Source organism: Antechinus flavipes, chromosome 3 (genome assembly GCF_016432865.1).
Source record: "Antechinus flavipes isolate AdamAnt ecotype Samford, QLD, Australia chromosome 3, AdamAnt_v2, whole genome shotgun sequence".
NCBI lineage: Eukaryota > Metazoa > Chordata > Mammalia > Dasyuromorphia > Dasyuridae > Antechinus > Antechinus flavipes.
In genome coordinates, this window is record NC_067400.1 from 304,190,866 (window position 1) to 304,210,088 (window position 19,223).

Here is a 19,223-nt window from a genome sequence, read left to right on the forward strand (position 1 = left end):
AAAATTAAATAAAATTATGCATGTTGTTATGCTTTACAAATCCTAAAAAGAACTATATAAATGTCAGTTATTATCACACCATTTCCTTCACAATATGTACTTTTTTTGGTATCAGAAAGAGATGACTGAACTTGAATTATGGTGGAGTAAATATTTAAGATAGAAGTAAAGACTCAAGGTCTTAAATGCAAAAATAGGGTGTTTGAAAAAAAAAAGTTCTGGAGAGATTAGGTAGTGGCACTAGGAAGTGTCTTGAAAACAAAATGGTGGTGTGATAGTTTTGGAGCAGAGTAAGGCTGATTGGGCACCTAGGTAGCACAATGGATAGAGTAAGGGGCCTAGAGTGAAGAATTCTCATCTTCCTGAGGTCAAATCTGGCCTCAGAAACTTACTAGCTGTGTGAACTGAGCAAGTCACTTAACCCTATTTGCTACATTCCTCATTTGTAAAATAGTTTGGTGCAGGAAATAGCAGACATTTCAGTATCTTTGTCAAGAAAACTCCAAATGGGATCAGGAACAGTAGGAACAAGACTAAAAAATAACTGAACAACAACAAAGACTGATTTCATCACACAATTGTCAGATACTTTGCATTTGTACTGTAGCTGGAAACAAGTAGGCCACCAACCAAAAAGAAATGGTTCCTTCCTGGAGTAAAATAGTGCATTAGTGCATGTGAGTAGAAAATATAGGCTGAGGCTAGAAGGGAAGGTTTATTCCTTTTACATTTAGGAAAGAATATTGCTTTCATGGTGCTGGATTAGAGAAATTAAATATCCTCATAAAATATCTTTAAAAAGGAGAAAACCTTGGGGAAATGTGGGAATTCTTGATATTAATACTAATAACTCACTGGATATTGAGTATAAATTCTTAAGCTTTTCTTCTGCTCATATTTGTGTGCATTTCATGTCTTGCAATTTTCTAACACTATAGAGAATTAATTTTATGCCTCAATTTACCCTGGGAAAAACAGTTAAAGATGCTAAACAAAGGGTAATTTAGACATTTTCTCTTTTAGACGAAGGACAAGCTTCAGGCAGATCAATCAATAATTATTGATTTAAAATACTAGACACTTAAAAAGCATAGCCACTTAGAACCTGTTTAATATTTGAAAATATGTGGCTGGATTGTCCAACGCACAAGTTAGGGGTTGGGCTCCTTTAGGCCCACCTCTGAAGATTACTTCCTTGGTCTAGAGGTGGACAGGTTTGAGACAAGCAGTTCTCCTTCCCTCCCCTCTCTGTGAATGATTATACTCATCACCTATCATCTCCTGTATCCTGTTCATTTTACACAGAGTATCACGTGCTGTCCCTGAACATTCAGAACAGGTCCCGAGAGTCTCATTGTGTCATATTTTAGTGCATGACTCAGACAGACACTTAGAAAAAGTGTTGAAGGTCATCAACAGTTCTCTCTCTGGGGAGGGGTATGGGCGCAGCTCCAAGAGAAAATACCAGAGGAGATTTCCTCTGCACACTGTGCTGGGACAATGTGTGTTGCCTAATGCCCAGGGAAGAACTGCCTTCAATAATAAATGCTGGTTGAATTGAATTGAATAGAGTATTACTTCCAGTACTATATGGCTGCACTATTAATGAAATCTATAAAGAAGAAATGAGACCTGGTTGTTCATAGAAGCTTTAATGTATTAATAATGTATCTGGGTGAGGATTTTCCATCATCTTGTTAACCTCTAGCTCTTCTTTGTGGCAATCAAATCTGCCTAAGATTGTGGCCTCCCCTATCCCCATCCCTGTCATAATTGTATTTTGACCCTTCCCGCTTTCCCTTTTTCAATTAAAATTATCATTCACTTGGGATCTGTGATGGATATTTCACATCAATTTTTTAATTAGAATTTTTAGTGTGATTTGTTTCTCCATCTTCTTCCTATTTCTTCTATCCCCTTTCCCTGCGAGGATAGTAAATCCCAGCCCCCTGTTTCCCTAGTCTCTGTTATAAAGAATATGGTATAAAATTTACCTCTTTCTATGAAAGAGTTCTATGAAGTCATCCCAATGGAGTACAATATTACCCTTCCTTAATCTGACTCTGCTTCTCTCCTCTCCATTGTATCTTAAGGAAAAATTCCTCTGTCATTACCAAATTTCCCTTTATCCCATTACCAAAAATACCCAATGTTTTGGTGAAAACACTCCATCCTCATTCCAATGCCCAATGCCAGCTATTGTTTCTTTTCATGGTTCCATATCTGTACTCTCAAAAAGAGCAGTCAGCAGGCTTTGTTTTCTATGTTGTTTCTCCCACAAGTTGTGCCCCTAAAGGGCAGTGACCATTTCACTTTTGCATTGTGGGAACAAAGAGAAAAATAACCTTACCATTAGGAAGACCTGAGTTTGAATTCTGCTTCTGGCTCATGATGGCTGCATGGATCCAGCACAAATCACTTAGCCTCTCAGTGGGCCAGGCAACTCTCAAACTATAAATTACAGAGAAAATACTGAACTGCTTTAGCAAAGGAAGTTTCTTGCTAAAATGTTCCTTACAAGAAGGAAATCATGTTTTATTATTATTTTTAAAATATTCAATGTCTAATACATAGTAAGTGCTTAATAATAAATATTTATTGTTCATTGATTGGCTACCACTTTCTGTTGTAATACGGGAGCCACCTGCCAGTGGCTGCTGGCCATTTAACTCAGACTTGTTAAATGGTTCTCTTCATGTGAGTGATAATAATACAAAAAGATTGAGAGGCAGTTGCATTCTCTGACCTCTCTCCTCTTCCCTCTTGCCTCCAATTTATTTCATTCCTAATCCACAAGGAACATCTTCATTAGTAAAGGCTGCTTTGCAACTCCTTCAAGTGTTATAATTCACAGCTATGGAGGCTATAGGAGAATTGACCTGCCCCTTCACCTAGGCATGATCCTTAACAACTTTCAGATCTTTGACATTCCGATTCTATACCTATAGTCAATAAATATTTCTCTCCTTTCAAAGTTCTTACTATCTGATTTTTATCATCTTCTCTAAATCTTTGTTGATGTTACAGCTTCACCTTCCTTATTGGCTATACCTTTTAGCTGTTTATCTAAATGATATTTCTCTAACCTTATCATTGGTCACCCATGGTATCTTTAATATTCATGTCCTAAATACTGTGGTCCCTTCTAGTATCTTGAACTTTCAGTTTAACAATCTCTAATTCCCATAGCCTCTAATTTCACTTTGCTTTAGCCATTTTAAACCTCAATGTTACCCCAAATTTTTCCCCCTTTAAATCCTCTTTGATTGTAGCCTATCCTTCCATTTGTCCTGCTTTCTCTCTTCTCTCCAATTTGTTCTTTACTTTCATAATGACCTGAAGCTGTTTTTAAAATCTATCCCCCCCAAAATAAAAGAAAATAAAATATATCCCCTCTGCTTTACCTTTCTTTCCTTCCCTTCACAACTACTGAATATAGCCTGCTAATAAGGAAACATTATCTGCCCCTAAACCACTTGACTTCACCATTTTTTTATTGTTCACACCCTGTAGTCTTTAAGCCTGGATTGACCCACCTTACTCATTTCTATTTCTACTTCTGAGTTTCAAAGCATTTTTGGAAAAATTCACTTATCCAGACTAAGTTATCCCACCTTAGGTGAACCCTTAATAACAATTCTTTTGTTTATTTCTGATTTATTCTCACAGATTGATTACTATGACCTTCTCTTTCAGTTCCCCCAATTCTACTCTGATAGGGAAAATCTTTACTAGGGACATTGAGATTGTGTTCACAATTCTTTTATTTCTTTCTCTCTCTCTTCTATACCTTTCGATGTCCTCCTGCCCTTTCCAATTGCAAAGGAGGCAGCCTTCTTGCCAGTGCTTACCCTTCTCCTTTTATCCTTGATTCCATTATTTTCTTTCTCCAGGGGCTCCCTATTATCTCCAAAATCAAATATAAAATCCTCTCTTTGGCTTTTAAAGAACTTTATAACCTCTTTCTTATTTTTCCAATCTTTTTCATGCTTTAATCCTCTCAAAATACTGTCTGATTCAGAGAGATTGACCTCTGTGGTTGCTTGCATGATGCTCCATTTTCCCATTTGGCTCATTTTCAGAGGCTGTTCCTCCTATCTGCTATCCTCTCACCCCTGATTTCATCTCCTAGCTTCCTTCAGGTCCCAACTGAAAATCTTCTTTCTGTTAAAAAAAAAAAAGTCTTTTCCTAATCCCTTTTAATTTTAGTGCCTTATTTCTAATATTATCTTCAGTGTATCATGTATATATCTTATTTGTACATAGTTTGTATGGTCTTCCACATTAAAATGAGTTCCTTAAGAGCAGCAGCTATTAGATTCTTTTGGTCTTTCTTTGTATCACCAGTGCTTAGAATAATGCCCAGCACATAGTAGGCACTTAAAAATGACTAGTTACTAGATTTTTTTGAGATCTTGTTATTTCTTCAATATCTTCTTGATTGTTTACTCTTTCTTCTGTCTCTAATATATTTAGTAGTACTCCTCAGCCTAAAAACAAAACAAACAAGCAAAAAATACTATCACCTTCCTTTGACCCAAACATCCTCATCTAGCTATTGTCCTATATTTCTTCTTCCTTTCACTATCAAACTTAAAGAAAGAATAATTTATACTTGCTACCTTCATTGACTGCCTCATTAACTACTCACTCTTCAAATGTCTATAGTCTGTCTGCATTCTATACCTGCCACTTTCATCAAACTGCTCTCTCCAAGGTCACCAGATGTCTCTTAATTAACAAATCCAATACTTTTCTCTCACTCTTCATAGTTCTTAACCTCTCTATTCAATATTTGACATAGTTATTGATTATTTTTCTTCTTAATGCTCTCTTCCCTTAGTTTCTAAGATATTGCTTTTCTTTTTTTTTCTCCTTGACTGTTCCATATCTGTTATTTTTCTGATTCATCATCTTCCTCCTGCTTCTGAAGGGCTGGGGTCACCCAACATATTGTCTTCAGTCCTGTTCTTGTGTCTCTTCCCTACACTCTCTTTATGATTCATTTGCTTGCATAATTTTCATAACTTTATGCAGATGGATCTCAAAACCATATCTCAAAATTGAAACTCTTCTCTGAATCCTTTTCCTACATTCCTTGCTGCCTTCTGCTATTAGACATTGCCATAGGCTCAAAGTTAATTCATGATTTTCTGTCCAAAACCTGTCTCCCCTCAATTTCCCTTTTTCATTTGATGACACCTCCATCCCATTAATTAAGTTGTTTGAAAATTCAAAGTAATCTTCAAGTCTTCCTTTTCTATTGTGGTATAGTAGGAATGACACAGACCGATCTGGTTGTTCTGGTACAGAAGAGGAATGAAATAATACACTCACAAATCATCTTGCAATTAACAAAAAAGTTTACCTAATAAAGAAAATTCATTAAAGATATCAGAAAGATATAGCAGTGGTTTGAAATTTGAGGCCCCAGACCAATGGTTTCTAAACCTTTAAAGAAAAAAAACAACCTAGCCTGATAAGTGTCAGATAGCTGTCATTCCTAGTCAGTGGTCAAAGTCCTAAGAGTTCTATCCCCATAATACTCCACTCAAACTACCATCATTCTCAGTCAGCTTTTTGTCATCTTTCACCTGAATCATTGAATTAGCTTTTAAAAAGGTATTTCTACTTCTAGAATTTTCTTTCTCTGGCTCATCCATCCCAAAATTGTTAAAACATTTTTTCCAACTCACAAGTTTAACAATTTCATTCCTCTGCCAATGGCTTCCTATTACATTAAGAATAAAATATAAACTTATTACCCTGACATTTAAGCCCCTCCACAATTTATCTTCCATACGCACAATATTATCTCATACTACCCTTTTTTCTCCATTCAAGTCAAAGTGTATAACTAGATTTGCCTTATACTCTCTTGTCCCCTAATCTAAGAACATATTTTTTTCATATCTTTTCACATTGAAATTCTTTTTTTTTCAAGGCCCAGTATAAGTAATATTTCTTCCATGAAATATTCTATTTTACCTAAAACTGAACTCTGTCACAATATTTTCTTATTTCCCTCTCCCCACCACATTTTCTTATAGCACCTACTAGGATCTCTCCTTTTTATTCATTATACTCTAACTTATATTGTACTCATATGTGTACAGGCTATATTTCCTCTATCCAAATTATAAATTTCTTGTGAGAAATGAACATTGATATTATTATCTTTGTAGTCTAACAACTTAACATAGTTTCTTGTAAATGGTAGATATCCTTATTGAATTGAATAACTCTCCAGTGAGTTCACTGGTAAAAACAAGAAGGAATTAAAATATCTTCTTCTTTTTCATCAATAAGTTATTTTAATTAAGTATATTTACATGTATATGTAATATATATTTGTTAATAATTTGTTTTTATGTCACCTATGTTTACCAATACATCCTTTTCATCTCTTTTCTAGAGGCCTGTGTCTTGAAAAAAAAAATTTTAAGAGATGATAAAAGGGTAAAAAGTTCTATAACTTCTTATTTCAAGTCCAGTATTATGCCAGGTTACTTTATCAGAATAATAGCTCTGACTGCCTTAAGGCAAAGTTACCTTATCACTACAGACTCCCTTCCAATCCGCCCAGAATGTTCAAAGTAATGTAACCTTTATTAACAAAATATTGGAATTCTGGCATTTGCAACAGAATCCATACAAGATCTCAGAGCTATTGAAATACTTGTTCTCCATAAGAAGCTTTATTCCTCCAATACAGAGGAGGGAGGTCCTTGAGAGCAGAAACTATCCTACTTTTTCTAATCTCAGTGGCAGTTGGTGGTTCAGTAAATAGAATGCTGGACCTAGAATAAGGAAGACCTGAGTTCAAATATGACCTTAGATGCTTCCTGAGTGTGACACTGGACAAGCCACTTAATCTCTGTTTGCCTTAGTTTCTTCAACTATAAAACGAGGGTGAGAATGACATCTTCCTGGTAGGGTAGCTGTGATGATCAAGTGAAACAATATTTGTAAAAATGCTTAGTACAATGCCCAGAACATAGTAGGCATCACATAAATGATTATTTTATTCCTTTCCCCCACTATTAGCACAGTGTTTGACACATCATAAGCACTTACTCGTGTATTAATTTATTATAGAAAGACTACCATATTTGGAGTCAGAAGTCTTTGATTCTCATCTCAGATCCTCTATGTATTGCCTGTGTGACTTTGTGAACATGAACTTTTATCTCTCTGGATCTTAGTTTTTTCATCTGTAAAGTGATAGTGTTTAATTGATTGATCTCTCAAGTTCTTTTCAGCTCTCAATCCTATAATTAGAAATTGGTGAGAGAATAAGAAAATATTGCATGTTGTTGTTCAGTCATGCCCAACTCTTAGTGATCTCCTTTGTGATTTTCTTGGCAAAGACACTAGAGTGGTTTGCCATTTCTTTTTCCAGCTCATTTTACAGATGAGGAAACTGAGGCAAACAGGGTTAAGTGACTTGCCCAAGATAACACAGTTAATAAGTATCTCATGAAAGATTTAAACCCCCCCAAAATTAGTCTGCTTGACTTCAGGTTAAGCAGTCTATCAACTGCACCACCTAGCTGTCCCTGAGATAAAATTAGTATTCTAGATTATGTCATTGCCCTTTATCCCTCTAATGGGAAAAAATCATTGACTACAAGAAGTATATGTTTGCTGCTTCCAACATTTATCACCTATTTTATTTTTTCTTCCTTTAGGGTCACATGATTCTTTCAGCTACTGGGTAGATGAAAAGTCTCCCGTGGGACCAGACCAAACTCCAGCTATCAAAAGACTTGCCAGGATCTCCTTTGTAAAAAAGCTGATGAAGAAATGGTCTGTGACACAGAACCTGACGTTCAGGGAGCAGCTAGAGGCAGGGATTCGCTACTTTGACCTGCGTGTGTCATCCAAGCCGGGAGATGCTGACCGGGAGATTTACTTCATTCACGGTCTTTTTGGCATCAAAGTCTGGGATGGGCTGATGGAAATCGACTCCTTCCTCACACAGCATCCCAAAGAGGTTGTCTTCCTGGACTTCAACCACTTCTATGCCATGGATGACGCTCACCATGAATACCTGATTCAACGGATCCAAGAGGCATTTGGAACCAAGCTCTTCCCATCTGAGAGAGTGGAGAATGTGACCCTGAGTACACTGTGGGAGAAAAAATGCCAGGTGGGTAAAAAACACTGAATGGTATTTAGAGTGGTATAGTTATCTTGGACCAGTCCTTCAGTGAAAATCAGCCATTCCTATTGCTGGTCATAAGAATTAACCCCAAAATCTGAAATAACTAAGAAAGAAATTTATTTATCATCTGGGAGAGGAGAGGTGCAGAAGCAGAGTTAGCTCCCTGCTGAATCTTTGTGAGATTATATTATTTAGGGGTCAGACAAGGACATAAGGACATTTACGTAATTGACCTCATGAAGGCTGTAGGTAGAAACCTGAGAAAGGCAGTTGGAGGGGGTACAGTAATAGGTTTGTTGATATAATTTAGGGAACCCAAAATATGGCTTTGGGCAGACCCCAAACAAAACCTGAGCAGATCCCAAATAACCACGGGACAAATTTCCAGAATTCCTTATAGCCATCCAGTTTCTTTAGAATCTTTCTGAGGTCAGTCTGATCTCTACAGTAAGCTTTTGGGTTGGATATATTTTAGTGACATAAAGCTAGGTTAAAACAATATTAACAAATGAGAAATAATAAAGTATTTTTACACATTATTTCATCCATTTCCAAATATTGCACCAGTTAACCAATTTTTAAGACTGTTCTAGTTCCTGAAGGCCACCTCATGAGAAGAATGAGAGAAAGGAATAAGTATATAGCATTTACTATGTGCCAGGCATTGTGCTAAACATTTTTACAAATGTTATTTCATTTGATTTTCAAAACAACCCTTCAAGGTAGATGCTATTTTTATCCTAATTTTACAGCCAGAAAACTGAGGTAAACAGAGGTAAAATGACTCACTGGCCAAAAGTTACACAACTAGTAAATATCTGAAGCTAGATTTTAATTCAAGTTTTCCTGAGTCCAGACTCTAGTACTCAATCACTGAGCTACATAACTTCCCTATTTCATATTCCAATTCAAAACCCCTGTCTTTGCTGATAGGTTTTAACATGTTTAAGATATAGGATTTAAGTGACATACAACCTAGGATGGACAGAGATTTACATAAGAACATTAATAGAATGGTATAATAACATTGAAAATAGTGATATTCAGAGAGTTTAATGTTTAATTTTCTTGTTTTTCCTCTTCCTTTTAAAATAGAGAAGTATTATTCCTTTTGGCACAGATGGTTTAGTATAAACATCAAAGTAAATGGTCAAAGAATATGAAAAAAGAAATTATAAATTATAAATAATTATTTGAAAGAATTACACAATAGACATAGGACCAAAAAAGATGCAAATTAAAATAACTTTGAAATTTTCTTTCTACCAATCAAATTATTGAAAAAATATTAAAGATAATGAAACTCAGTACTGGCAGAGTTGTAACACGCACTCATTCATTGCTGAAGACATCACAAATAATATTTCTTTGGCAAGCAGTCTAGCAAAACATAATAGAAGTTGCAAAAATGATCATACACTTTGAACTAATAATTCTATTATTGGGAGCATATTCTAATAGTGTAATCAAGGACCAAAAAAGACAGCTATCTGCTTAGAGATTTTCATAATGGCATTATTTGTAATTAAAAAAAAAAAACTATAGGCCAGTGTATTTAGGACAGCTAGATGGCACAGTGGATGTTGCACTGACCTGGAATTAGTAAAACTGAGTTCAAATCCAGCCTCAAACACTTAATAGTTTTATGACCTTAAACTCTTTAACCCTATTTGCCTCAGTTTCCTCTTCTGTAAATGAGCTGAAGAAGGAAATGGCATGGCAACTAGGTGGTATAATAGATAGAGCATCAGCCCTGAAGTCAGGAGGACCTGATTTCAAATTTAACCTCAGACACTTAACACTTCCTGGCTGTGTGACCCTGGGCAAGTCACTTAACCCAAGTTGCCTCATGGGAAGAAGAAGAAGTAGAAGAAGAAGAAGAAGAAGAAGAAGAAGAAGAAGAAGAAGAAGAAGAAGAAGAAGAAGAAGAAGAAGAAGAGAAGAAGAAGAAGAAGAAGAAGAAGAAGAAGAGAAGAAGAAGAAGAAGAAGAAGAAGAAGAAGAAGAAGGAGGAGGAGGAGGAGGAGGAGAGGAGGAGGAGGAGGAGGAGGAGGAGGAGGAGGAGGAAGAGGAGGAGGAGGAGGAGGAGGAGGAGGAGGAGAGGAGGAGGAGGAGGAGAAGGAGAAGGAGAAGGAGAAGGAGAAGGAGAAGGAGAAGAAGAAGAAAGAACAACAACAACAACAACAACAAAGAAGAAAATGGCAAACCATTCCAATAACTTTACTAAGAAAACCTCAAACAAAAAGTTGGACATGAACCACATGTTACAGAACCACAACAAAGACATATTTGCCCAAAAGATATGTTTAACATATTGGACATAAATGATTTCTAGAGTAGCTTTAGGGATCTCCTTGGAATATAAAGTATGATAGAGACCAAAGTGAACATGTTCCAGTATAGAATAGGTGTAGATCTCTTTGTAATTCCAAATAAATTTGAGTAGCATATCCAGCCATAACAATAGCTACAGTTCATCATTGTTGATGTCCTCTCACCTTTGTCCATTAATATTCCATCTGCCTCTCAACTTGTGTAACTGATGGTTCTCCTAATGTCTGCTTACCACTATCTATACAAACTCAAGAGCCACTTTATGCCTCAATCTCAACATCATCTAGAAGTCAAATAATCTTTACTAGGGTGCTGTCAATTGCACTAATAACTGATAAGTACTGAATTCATCATCTGTTCATTAATGGGTTTTTAAAAGTATTTTACACTCCTTAGCAGGGATCAAAATGTAGGCAATGTTGCAATGGGGATGGGGAGAAAGAACAAAGAAGAAAATCCCATTCTGCAGAAGCCCAAAACCATAAGGACATAAGGTAACTTACATCTATGTTGTTGTTGTAGTTGTTGAATCACTTTAGTTGTTTCTGACTCTCGTGTAACTTGGGGTTTTCTTGGCAGAGGTACTGCCAAGGAATGAGGAAATGAAAACAAACAGGATTAAGAGACTTGCCCAGGGACATACAGCTAGTAAGTGTCTGAGTCATATTTGAACTCAGATCATCTTGACTCCAGGTCCGGTGCTGTATCCACTGTACCTCCTAGCTGCCCCAATATTTATATAGAATTCTTAATGTTTTCAATGCTCTTTATATATATTATCTCATTTGACCTCCACAACAACATGTAAAAGTTAGTATGAGCTGCATTTTAATGATAAGGAAACTAATGCTCTAAATCACTATTGATTAGAGAAATGCAAATTAAAATAACTATGAGGTACCATCTCACACCTCACAGATTGGCTAAGATGACAGGAAAAGGTAATGACAAATGTTGGAGGTTATATGGGAAACCTGTAATACTAATATATTGTTGGTAAAGTCATGAACTGATCCAATCATTCTGGAGAGCAATATGGAATTATGCCCAAAGGACTATCAAACTGTGCATACCCTTTGACCAGCAGTGCCATTTGTTGGTCTGAATCCCAAGGAAATCATAAGGAAGGAAAAGGACCCACATGTGCAAAAATGTTTGTAGCACCTCTTTTTGTAATGGCAAAGAATTGGAAAATGAGTGAATGCCCATCAGTTGTGGAGTGGCTGAATAAGTTGTGGTATATGAAGGTAATGGAATATTATTGTCTATGAAAAGTGGTGAACAAGCTGATTTTAGAAAGGCTTGGAAAGAGTTACATGAACCGATGCTAAGTAAAACAAGCAGAATCAGGAATATATTGTACACAATAACAGCAAGAATGTGCAATGATCGACTATGAAAGACTTAGTTCTTCTCAGTGTTTCAGTGATCCAAGGCAATCCAAATAGACTTTGAATAGAAAATAGTATCTGCATCCAGAAAAAAAAAAAGCTCAGGAGATTGAATGTAAAACAACACATGCTATGTTCACTTCTCTTTTCTTTTTATTTTTTCTCTTCCAGTTATTCCCTTCTGTTCTGATTTTTCTCTCCCAACATAATTCATAAAGCAATATGATTAAAAATAAATAAAAACTATAAAATAAAGATGAGAAAAATAATACAAAAAAAAAACTTAAATGATTTCCTCAGAAACATAAGCTATTAAATGTCTGAGGGATAATTCAAATTTGTCTCTAATTCCAAATATTGTATGCTATCTACTCTGCCACCTAGTGGCTTCATTCAGATTGTCCCTGATTCACCCAGTTAGGTGATCAGTCCTGCCATTTCATACCAGGAGGTTTTTCAGGATACTATACTTCTGTGTCAATGGAGTAGTCATTGTCACCATCTTTTTTCCCTTCCCACCTGCATTGTCAATGGAATTCAAATTATTAGTATTAATAAAATTAATAAATACCTTATGTTTATTTCTTTTGATCAAAGTGTTTTTATACTTTTTTTTTATTTCATCCCCACAATATCTTTGAGATAATCAAAACAGAAAGCATTTTGCATGCTTTTGAGAGATAAAGCTGTTTTGAGATTCAGAGAAATGAAGTGCATATTTTTCAAAGTCACAAAGATAGTAAGTCACAGAGTTAGGGCTAGGTGCTTTAAAAAAAAAAATCATCCCCCTGAAAGATTGTTTTTGCCCTGATCTTAAGTAGAAGGATCCATTCTAAGATTTCTCTTGAATTTCAGGCAAGTCCAAAGGAAACTCCTATACGAGAGGATTTTTATCTATATTTAGGTATGATCATCAACCAAGAAAGCCCTGACCTGTGAGGAACCTATTTAAATATACCTCTTTGCCCAGTTCTTGCTGTCTTCAGAAGACTTTCTGAAGCAGATAGATCTAATGGAAATTTGCTTTGATTTGATATGTTTTTATCAGGATATTAGGAAAAGAGACATTCAAACAGAATCGAGTTTATCTAGCCTTTCCTTGTCTTTTTCAGATTCTATATGCCAGCTATTGTTCACAGAGAGATTAATAGAAGCATCCAAATAAATGGCCAAAGAATATAAGTAAACAATTTTCAAAAAAGAAAAGCCAAATTGTTTCTAGTCATTAAAAAATGTTCAATTTCTCTAATAACAACTAGAGATATAAACTAAAATAACTTATGATACTACACATCAATTAAGTTAAAAGAAACAAAAAGCAATACAATTCATTGATGTCAGAGTTATAGAGAAGCAGGTAGATAGTCATTCCTACTGGTATTGCAAATTCGTAGAATTTGTTTTAAATAGACTGGCAATCTACCATAAAAGACACAAAAATTATTATCCTTTTGGTTAATAATTCCATTATTGAAAAATATACCTTAAATGTGTTATCAAAAAAAAAAAAGAGGAAGGTTCTATTTAGCCAAAAATTTTTGTATCAGAATTGCTTATAATTAGTAAAAAAAAAAAAAACCAAGTAATCTAAATGTCCAAAAATAGGGTAGAGGTTAAATAAACTGCCATGTATTAATGTAATAAAATACTTCAATGCAATTATGACTGACAAGTATGAAAAATATAAAGAATTTTTTAAAATAATGCAAAATAAAATAAATTGAACTTTAAGAACAGAGTATGGGGGCAGTTAGATGGTGCAGTGGATTGAACACTAACCCTGAAGTCAGGAATTCCTGAGTTAAAATCTGGCCTTAAACACTTCCTAGCTGTGTAACCTTGGGCAAGTAACTTAACCCCAATTGGCTCAGAAAACAACAATAACAACAACAACAACAAAAAAAAAAAACCAAAACCAGAGTATTCACTAAATCTGACCATATATAAAAATAATTATTGAAATGTTATTTGTTCCATTAAAAAGGTTTTTATTTATTAAAAGTGTTTATTGTCCAAATATCTTAAAGCCCATATATACCCCTGATTATTATTAATTCCGTTTAATGTTAATTTATTAAGTCCCAAATATGTGCCAGAATTCATAATGATAATGATGACTAACATCATGTATCACTTTTAGATTTACAAAGTGACTTAAATAAATAATCTAAGGTGATCCTCTCAATACACAACTTGGTGGTTCAATGGAGAGAGCCCTGGGCCTGAATTCAAATTCAGCCTCAGCCACTCACTAGCTGTGTGACTGGGGCAAGTCACTTGATCCTGTTTGCCTTAATCTACTGGAGAAGGAAATGGAAAATTACTCCAGTATCTTTTCCAAGAAAACCCCAAATGGCATCTCAAAGAGTCAAGTAAAGCTGAATAAGAACATTGTTCTTCACCATAGCTTGTGAGATAAGTACTATAGGTAACATTATCCTTATTATACAGATGTAAAATTGAAGCTCATAGAATTAAAATTATAGTCACATAGGTAAAATTATATCAAGCATTACAGAAAAATGTCAGAGAAAAGATTTGAACTTAGTTATCTTCTGTTAACCCTATTAGGAACAACAGTCTTCCTAATTATACCAACACTGGTGATATGAAGGTGAGGATATACAAGATTATGCTATTTGGAAATCTTAATTATTTCCACACATAAAGTTCTATAGAGATGAACTCCATAGTCCTCACACAAATAGCATTTTAGGTTAGAAACTCAATTTTCATTCTAAATTGGACAGAAAACAGCATAAGAATAAAAAATTCAGGAATAGCAAACATTAAGAAACATGAATATACTGGAATGGGGGAAACCTGCCCTCTGCAGGAGTTTTAGAGTATAGTCTTTATCTTGTTAAAAGTCTTTTTCTCTTCTTTCCTTCTTTCCTTCCTTCTTTCTTTCCCTCTCTTCTTCCTTCCCTCCTTTTCTTCCTTCCTTCCTTCCTTTTTTTAAGCAATATGATTTATAGTATTTCCCATGAGGACATTGTTATTAAGATTTCTTTTAAGATGAAGAGGAAATTATTTTTAGATAATTACTTAGATATTTAGACTACTTTCATGATTTCAACAATCTGGCCACTTAGTGAACAAATAGCAGTAAATATTATATACATTATTACATTAGTATTATCTGTTTAGCTGCAAAATCCTTCTCCAGTTGCAAAGAAAGCAGATTATGATAAATACAGTTTTTATTCTTTTCTATGAAGAATAGAAAAAGGGAAATTATTTGTTAGTGTCATCAATTTAAATACTGATCCCTGACCCTATTTCCCCCTGAAAGACTTCTCCTTCCTTCTTGTTTCTTGCTCATTAATTATTATTGCAAAATTAGTACATTTCAGAAGAAGTGATTCTTTTTTTTTTTTTTTTTTTTTGCTGTCCCACCAAAAAGGAGAGTAAAGGTTGCTTGGACAGAATTATCCCTATGAAGGTTAATAAAATAAAAAATGTACAACCTTGTATCTAAGAGTTACCAAATATTTCTCTGTATAATCTGGTAGCAAGGAATATTTTCCATTTGATTATCTTTTATTCTTCCAACAAGCCAAGCCCCTGTTAAGTAGAGAGCAGTGTTCACAGAAGGAACTTGAGTTGGGACAGTTAGAATTGAATTAGAAGATTCAATCCTTGCCTCAACGGAGTTTTAAGTCTAGTTGGAGAGCACAAGAAACAATTAAAGAACTATTACAAATAATAGATGAAACATTTTATAGATGATGAAGGTGGGCTTATAAAAAAGGAAAAGTCATTGTTAGTGAGGGTTATCATTTTAAACTCTGATCCTTGCCCCATTTTTCACCAAGAAGACCTTTCCTTTCCTTCTTGTTTCTCCTTTACTGATTTCTTTAGAAAGTTTCTAGAGAAAATTTCTTTGAATAGATGATTTTTAAGCTAGATATAAAAAGAAATTATAGTTAAGAAATCAATTTATGTATAAACAAAGGCAAAGAAACAGGAACAAGTTTTATAGATAGATAGACAGACACAGGTAGATAGACAAATATATTGATATGCTAATAGTGAAGTATAGACAAAGAAAAGTCAATAAATATTTATTTAACACCTACTATGTGCCAGGCACTGTATTAAGTGCTGACAATGTTAAGAAAGGTACAAGATAGTTTCTTCTTTCAAGGAGCTCACAGTTTAAAGAAACAATGTGCAAACAATTAGATATAAACAAGATATAGACAAATACATACATATAGCTATATAGATATCTATCTATATCTTGTTTGTACCTATTTTTTGCATGTTGTCTCCCTTATTAAACTTTAGTATAATCACATACAAACAAGATAGCTATAAATATCAAATAGTCTATATCTATCTAGACATCTATTTCTAATCTATATCAAAATCTCTCTTTTTATAATTGTTTGCATATATATATAACTATATATACCTAGAGATATACATACAATTATCATATATAACTAGATAATGGTCAATTAGAAATAACCATTATCTCTTTTTGTATTTAGTTGTTTGCATATATATGTATTTATATATACATGAATATATGCAAATACAATTATCATATGTGATAACTGGATAATGATCAATTAGAAATAATCAACAGAGGGAAAACATTAGGATTGAGAGGGATGGGGAAAGGCTCTCTTGTATAATGTAGGATACAATCATAAAGTAGTAATACTAAAAGGACCTTTTAATCTCCTCACTTAATGGATGAAAAATAAGAATTAGAGAGATTATACGACCTGTCCAAAGTTACATAGGTGTCAAGTTTGCAGAACTAAGCCATTGCAGCATAGAATATGTGAGTTGAAATGAATCTTGGCAGTCATCTGGTCTGACCATAACAGTAAAGGAAACTTTAATAGTATATACTTAATATATGATCATCCAGTTCCTATTTGAAGACCTCCAAAAAAGAGGGATCAAACCCTTGCCAAAAAGTCGTCTATTTCACTTCTGGACTATTCTGATCATTGAGAAGTTTATCCTGATATCAAATCTAAATGGACCTTTTGCTATTTCTCCAATTTTATCCCCTAGGGCAAACAGAACCATTCTAGTCCTTCATCCCTTTCAAATATTTAGATACCAAAACTCCCTTTCCTCCCAACCCCTACCCCACCACCCAAATCTTCTTTTCACAAGACTAAACATGCCCAATTTCTTCAACCAGTCCCCTTGTCATATGGATTGAAGGCTTTCTTGCTTTCTTAGCTGACATTCTCTGGAAACTCTGCTTCATAACACATTTCTGAAATCTTAGCACTCAGAATTAAATAAGATATTTCTGATGAAGTTTGATGAGAACATCATAACATCCCATTTGTGTACTTATAAAGCTGATTTTTGTAACCAACTAGAAATCTTTATTTTTATCCCCATCAGATTTCATCTTACTAGATTCAATTCAGTACCCTCACTTGCTAAGAAAGATTCTTTTGGAACATGACGCTGCCATTCAGTATGTTAGCCCATTCTTCTGGCTTTGTGTCATCTATAAGCATGATGAATACACCCCTCTATGCCATTGTCCAAGTCATTGATAAAACATTTTAAATAGCCCAAATTAAAGCACAGATTCCTGAGGTTTTCCACTGGAAATCTGCCATATTGGGGTTGAACCATTAGCAGTTATTCTTTGAGGACAGCCATCCAACCAATTCCAAATCTATCTATTAATTGGGTAGTTTATTGTCTCAGTGCCTTGGTAAAAAAAATTATTTTATTTTTATCTTTCACTCAGTCACTCATTTATTATTAAGGGGCTACAATGTGCCAGATAGTATGTTAAATCTGGGATATAAAGAGATTGCAATCTAATGAGGGAAGATGGCACTTAATGATAAACTGAAAGAGGGAGGGGAGAGAAAGAGTATGAAAGTAGGGCATGATCAACTCAGGAGCACATCTGGTTAGAATGAAATTGCTGCCCTAGGCACCCTCCTTTAGTGGAGGTTCGGGGAAGAGCCCTTCATCCTTTCCAATTAGAAGAAGGAAGAGACCTGTGGAGAGAGGACCCTGAGGATTATGACTTTCTAGGTTGATATCACCTTATAAAAAGATGAAATTTTAATGAAGTTCAGGAGAGAAGCCAGGTGTGAAATGTTTATATTCCCAGTGATAAGTACAGTTACCTGTCATAGGAGACAATTAATAAATCAATTTTAAATCGAATTTTCTTGAATTTTGTGTTATAAATCAGAAAAGAAATAACTGTAGGCCTGCCACTCCTAGAATCTTTAGTAAGTGAGCTAGACAGTACTGCTAACTTTCTATAGCAATTAGGATTATTGCTTAGGTTGTATATTCCTCACAGGATATATTACAAAGTCTTTATTTTTTTGGTGTCATTTTGGTTATTTCAATTGTGTCTGACACTTTGTGACTCCATTTGTTGTTTCCTTTAAAAAGATATTGGAGTAGTTTACCATTTCTTTCTCCAGTTCATTTCACAGATGAGGAAACTGAGGCAAACAGGATTAAGTGATATACCCAGAGTCACACAGTAAATATCTGAAGCCAGATTTGAATTCTAGAAGATGAGTATTTCTGACTCCGAGTGGTCTAACCATTGTACAGCCTAGCATTCTTTATTTTATAGATTAGGAAAGCCAGGGAGGCCTGGGAAAATTAAATGGTCACCTAAGGTCATGCAGATCAAGATTAAAAAGTGAGTATTCTATAAGGTCCATTCTAACTTTATGAGGAAAATATTTTACAAGTTTTAAAGCATTATATAAATATTAGTTATTATTATTCAAGAATCTATGGTGTGGTTTTATTTAAATGAATTCAGCATATCTTTTTTAACTACTTACCCTATGTAAAAAAAAAAAAAAAAGAACTATTCATGTATATACTTTTTTCCAATATTCTAAAGTATCTAATCTTGAACAAATACTGTTATTGCAGTTGGGAAGGGACCCCAAAAGGTTAGGGTCAAAGATCATTGTCCCAAGAAGTCTCAAAAGAATTTACAAGCTTGAATCTATTTCCTAGTCAAGGGGAAAAGTTTATTATAGTTGTAATGTCAATTAAAGCAATCTAAATTCCAAGAGAAAGAAGCAAAGAGACACATTTATCTAGTTCTTCATGTTATAGATAAGTTAATTTTATGGCCTAGAGATTGAACCAAGGAATGGTCTCAAAAATTTGGTTATCACTGACCAACAGACTATTCTAAGGCCTGAAGACTTGAAATCATTGACAGACAGATTGTTAGAATAATAGTTTCAGGATCACTAGTATATCTTCCTTAAAATCTAAGGGATGAAATATTATTGTATTCCTAGACCAGTGAACTTTTACAGTCATTGATAGAACAATATCATTCTT

The 19,223-nt window shown here is 34.5% G+C and overlaps 1 protein-coding gene across 1 annotated transcript in view; it reads left to right on the forward strand.

Annotated features, from left to right (window-relative positions):
- The window catches only part of PLCXD2 (phosphatidylinositol specific phospholipase C X domain containing 2), an 82,400-nt gene that overhangs the window by 51,599 nt on the left and 11,578 nt on the right, over window positions 1-19,223 (forward strand). The window contains exon 2 of the mRNA XM_051985266.1: window positions 7,692-8,152. Within this exon, the coding sequence (XP_051841226.1) occupies window positions 7,692-8,152 (461 nt within the window). The remainder of the gene's footprint in view (window positions 1-7,691; window positions 8,153-19,223) is intronic.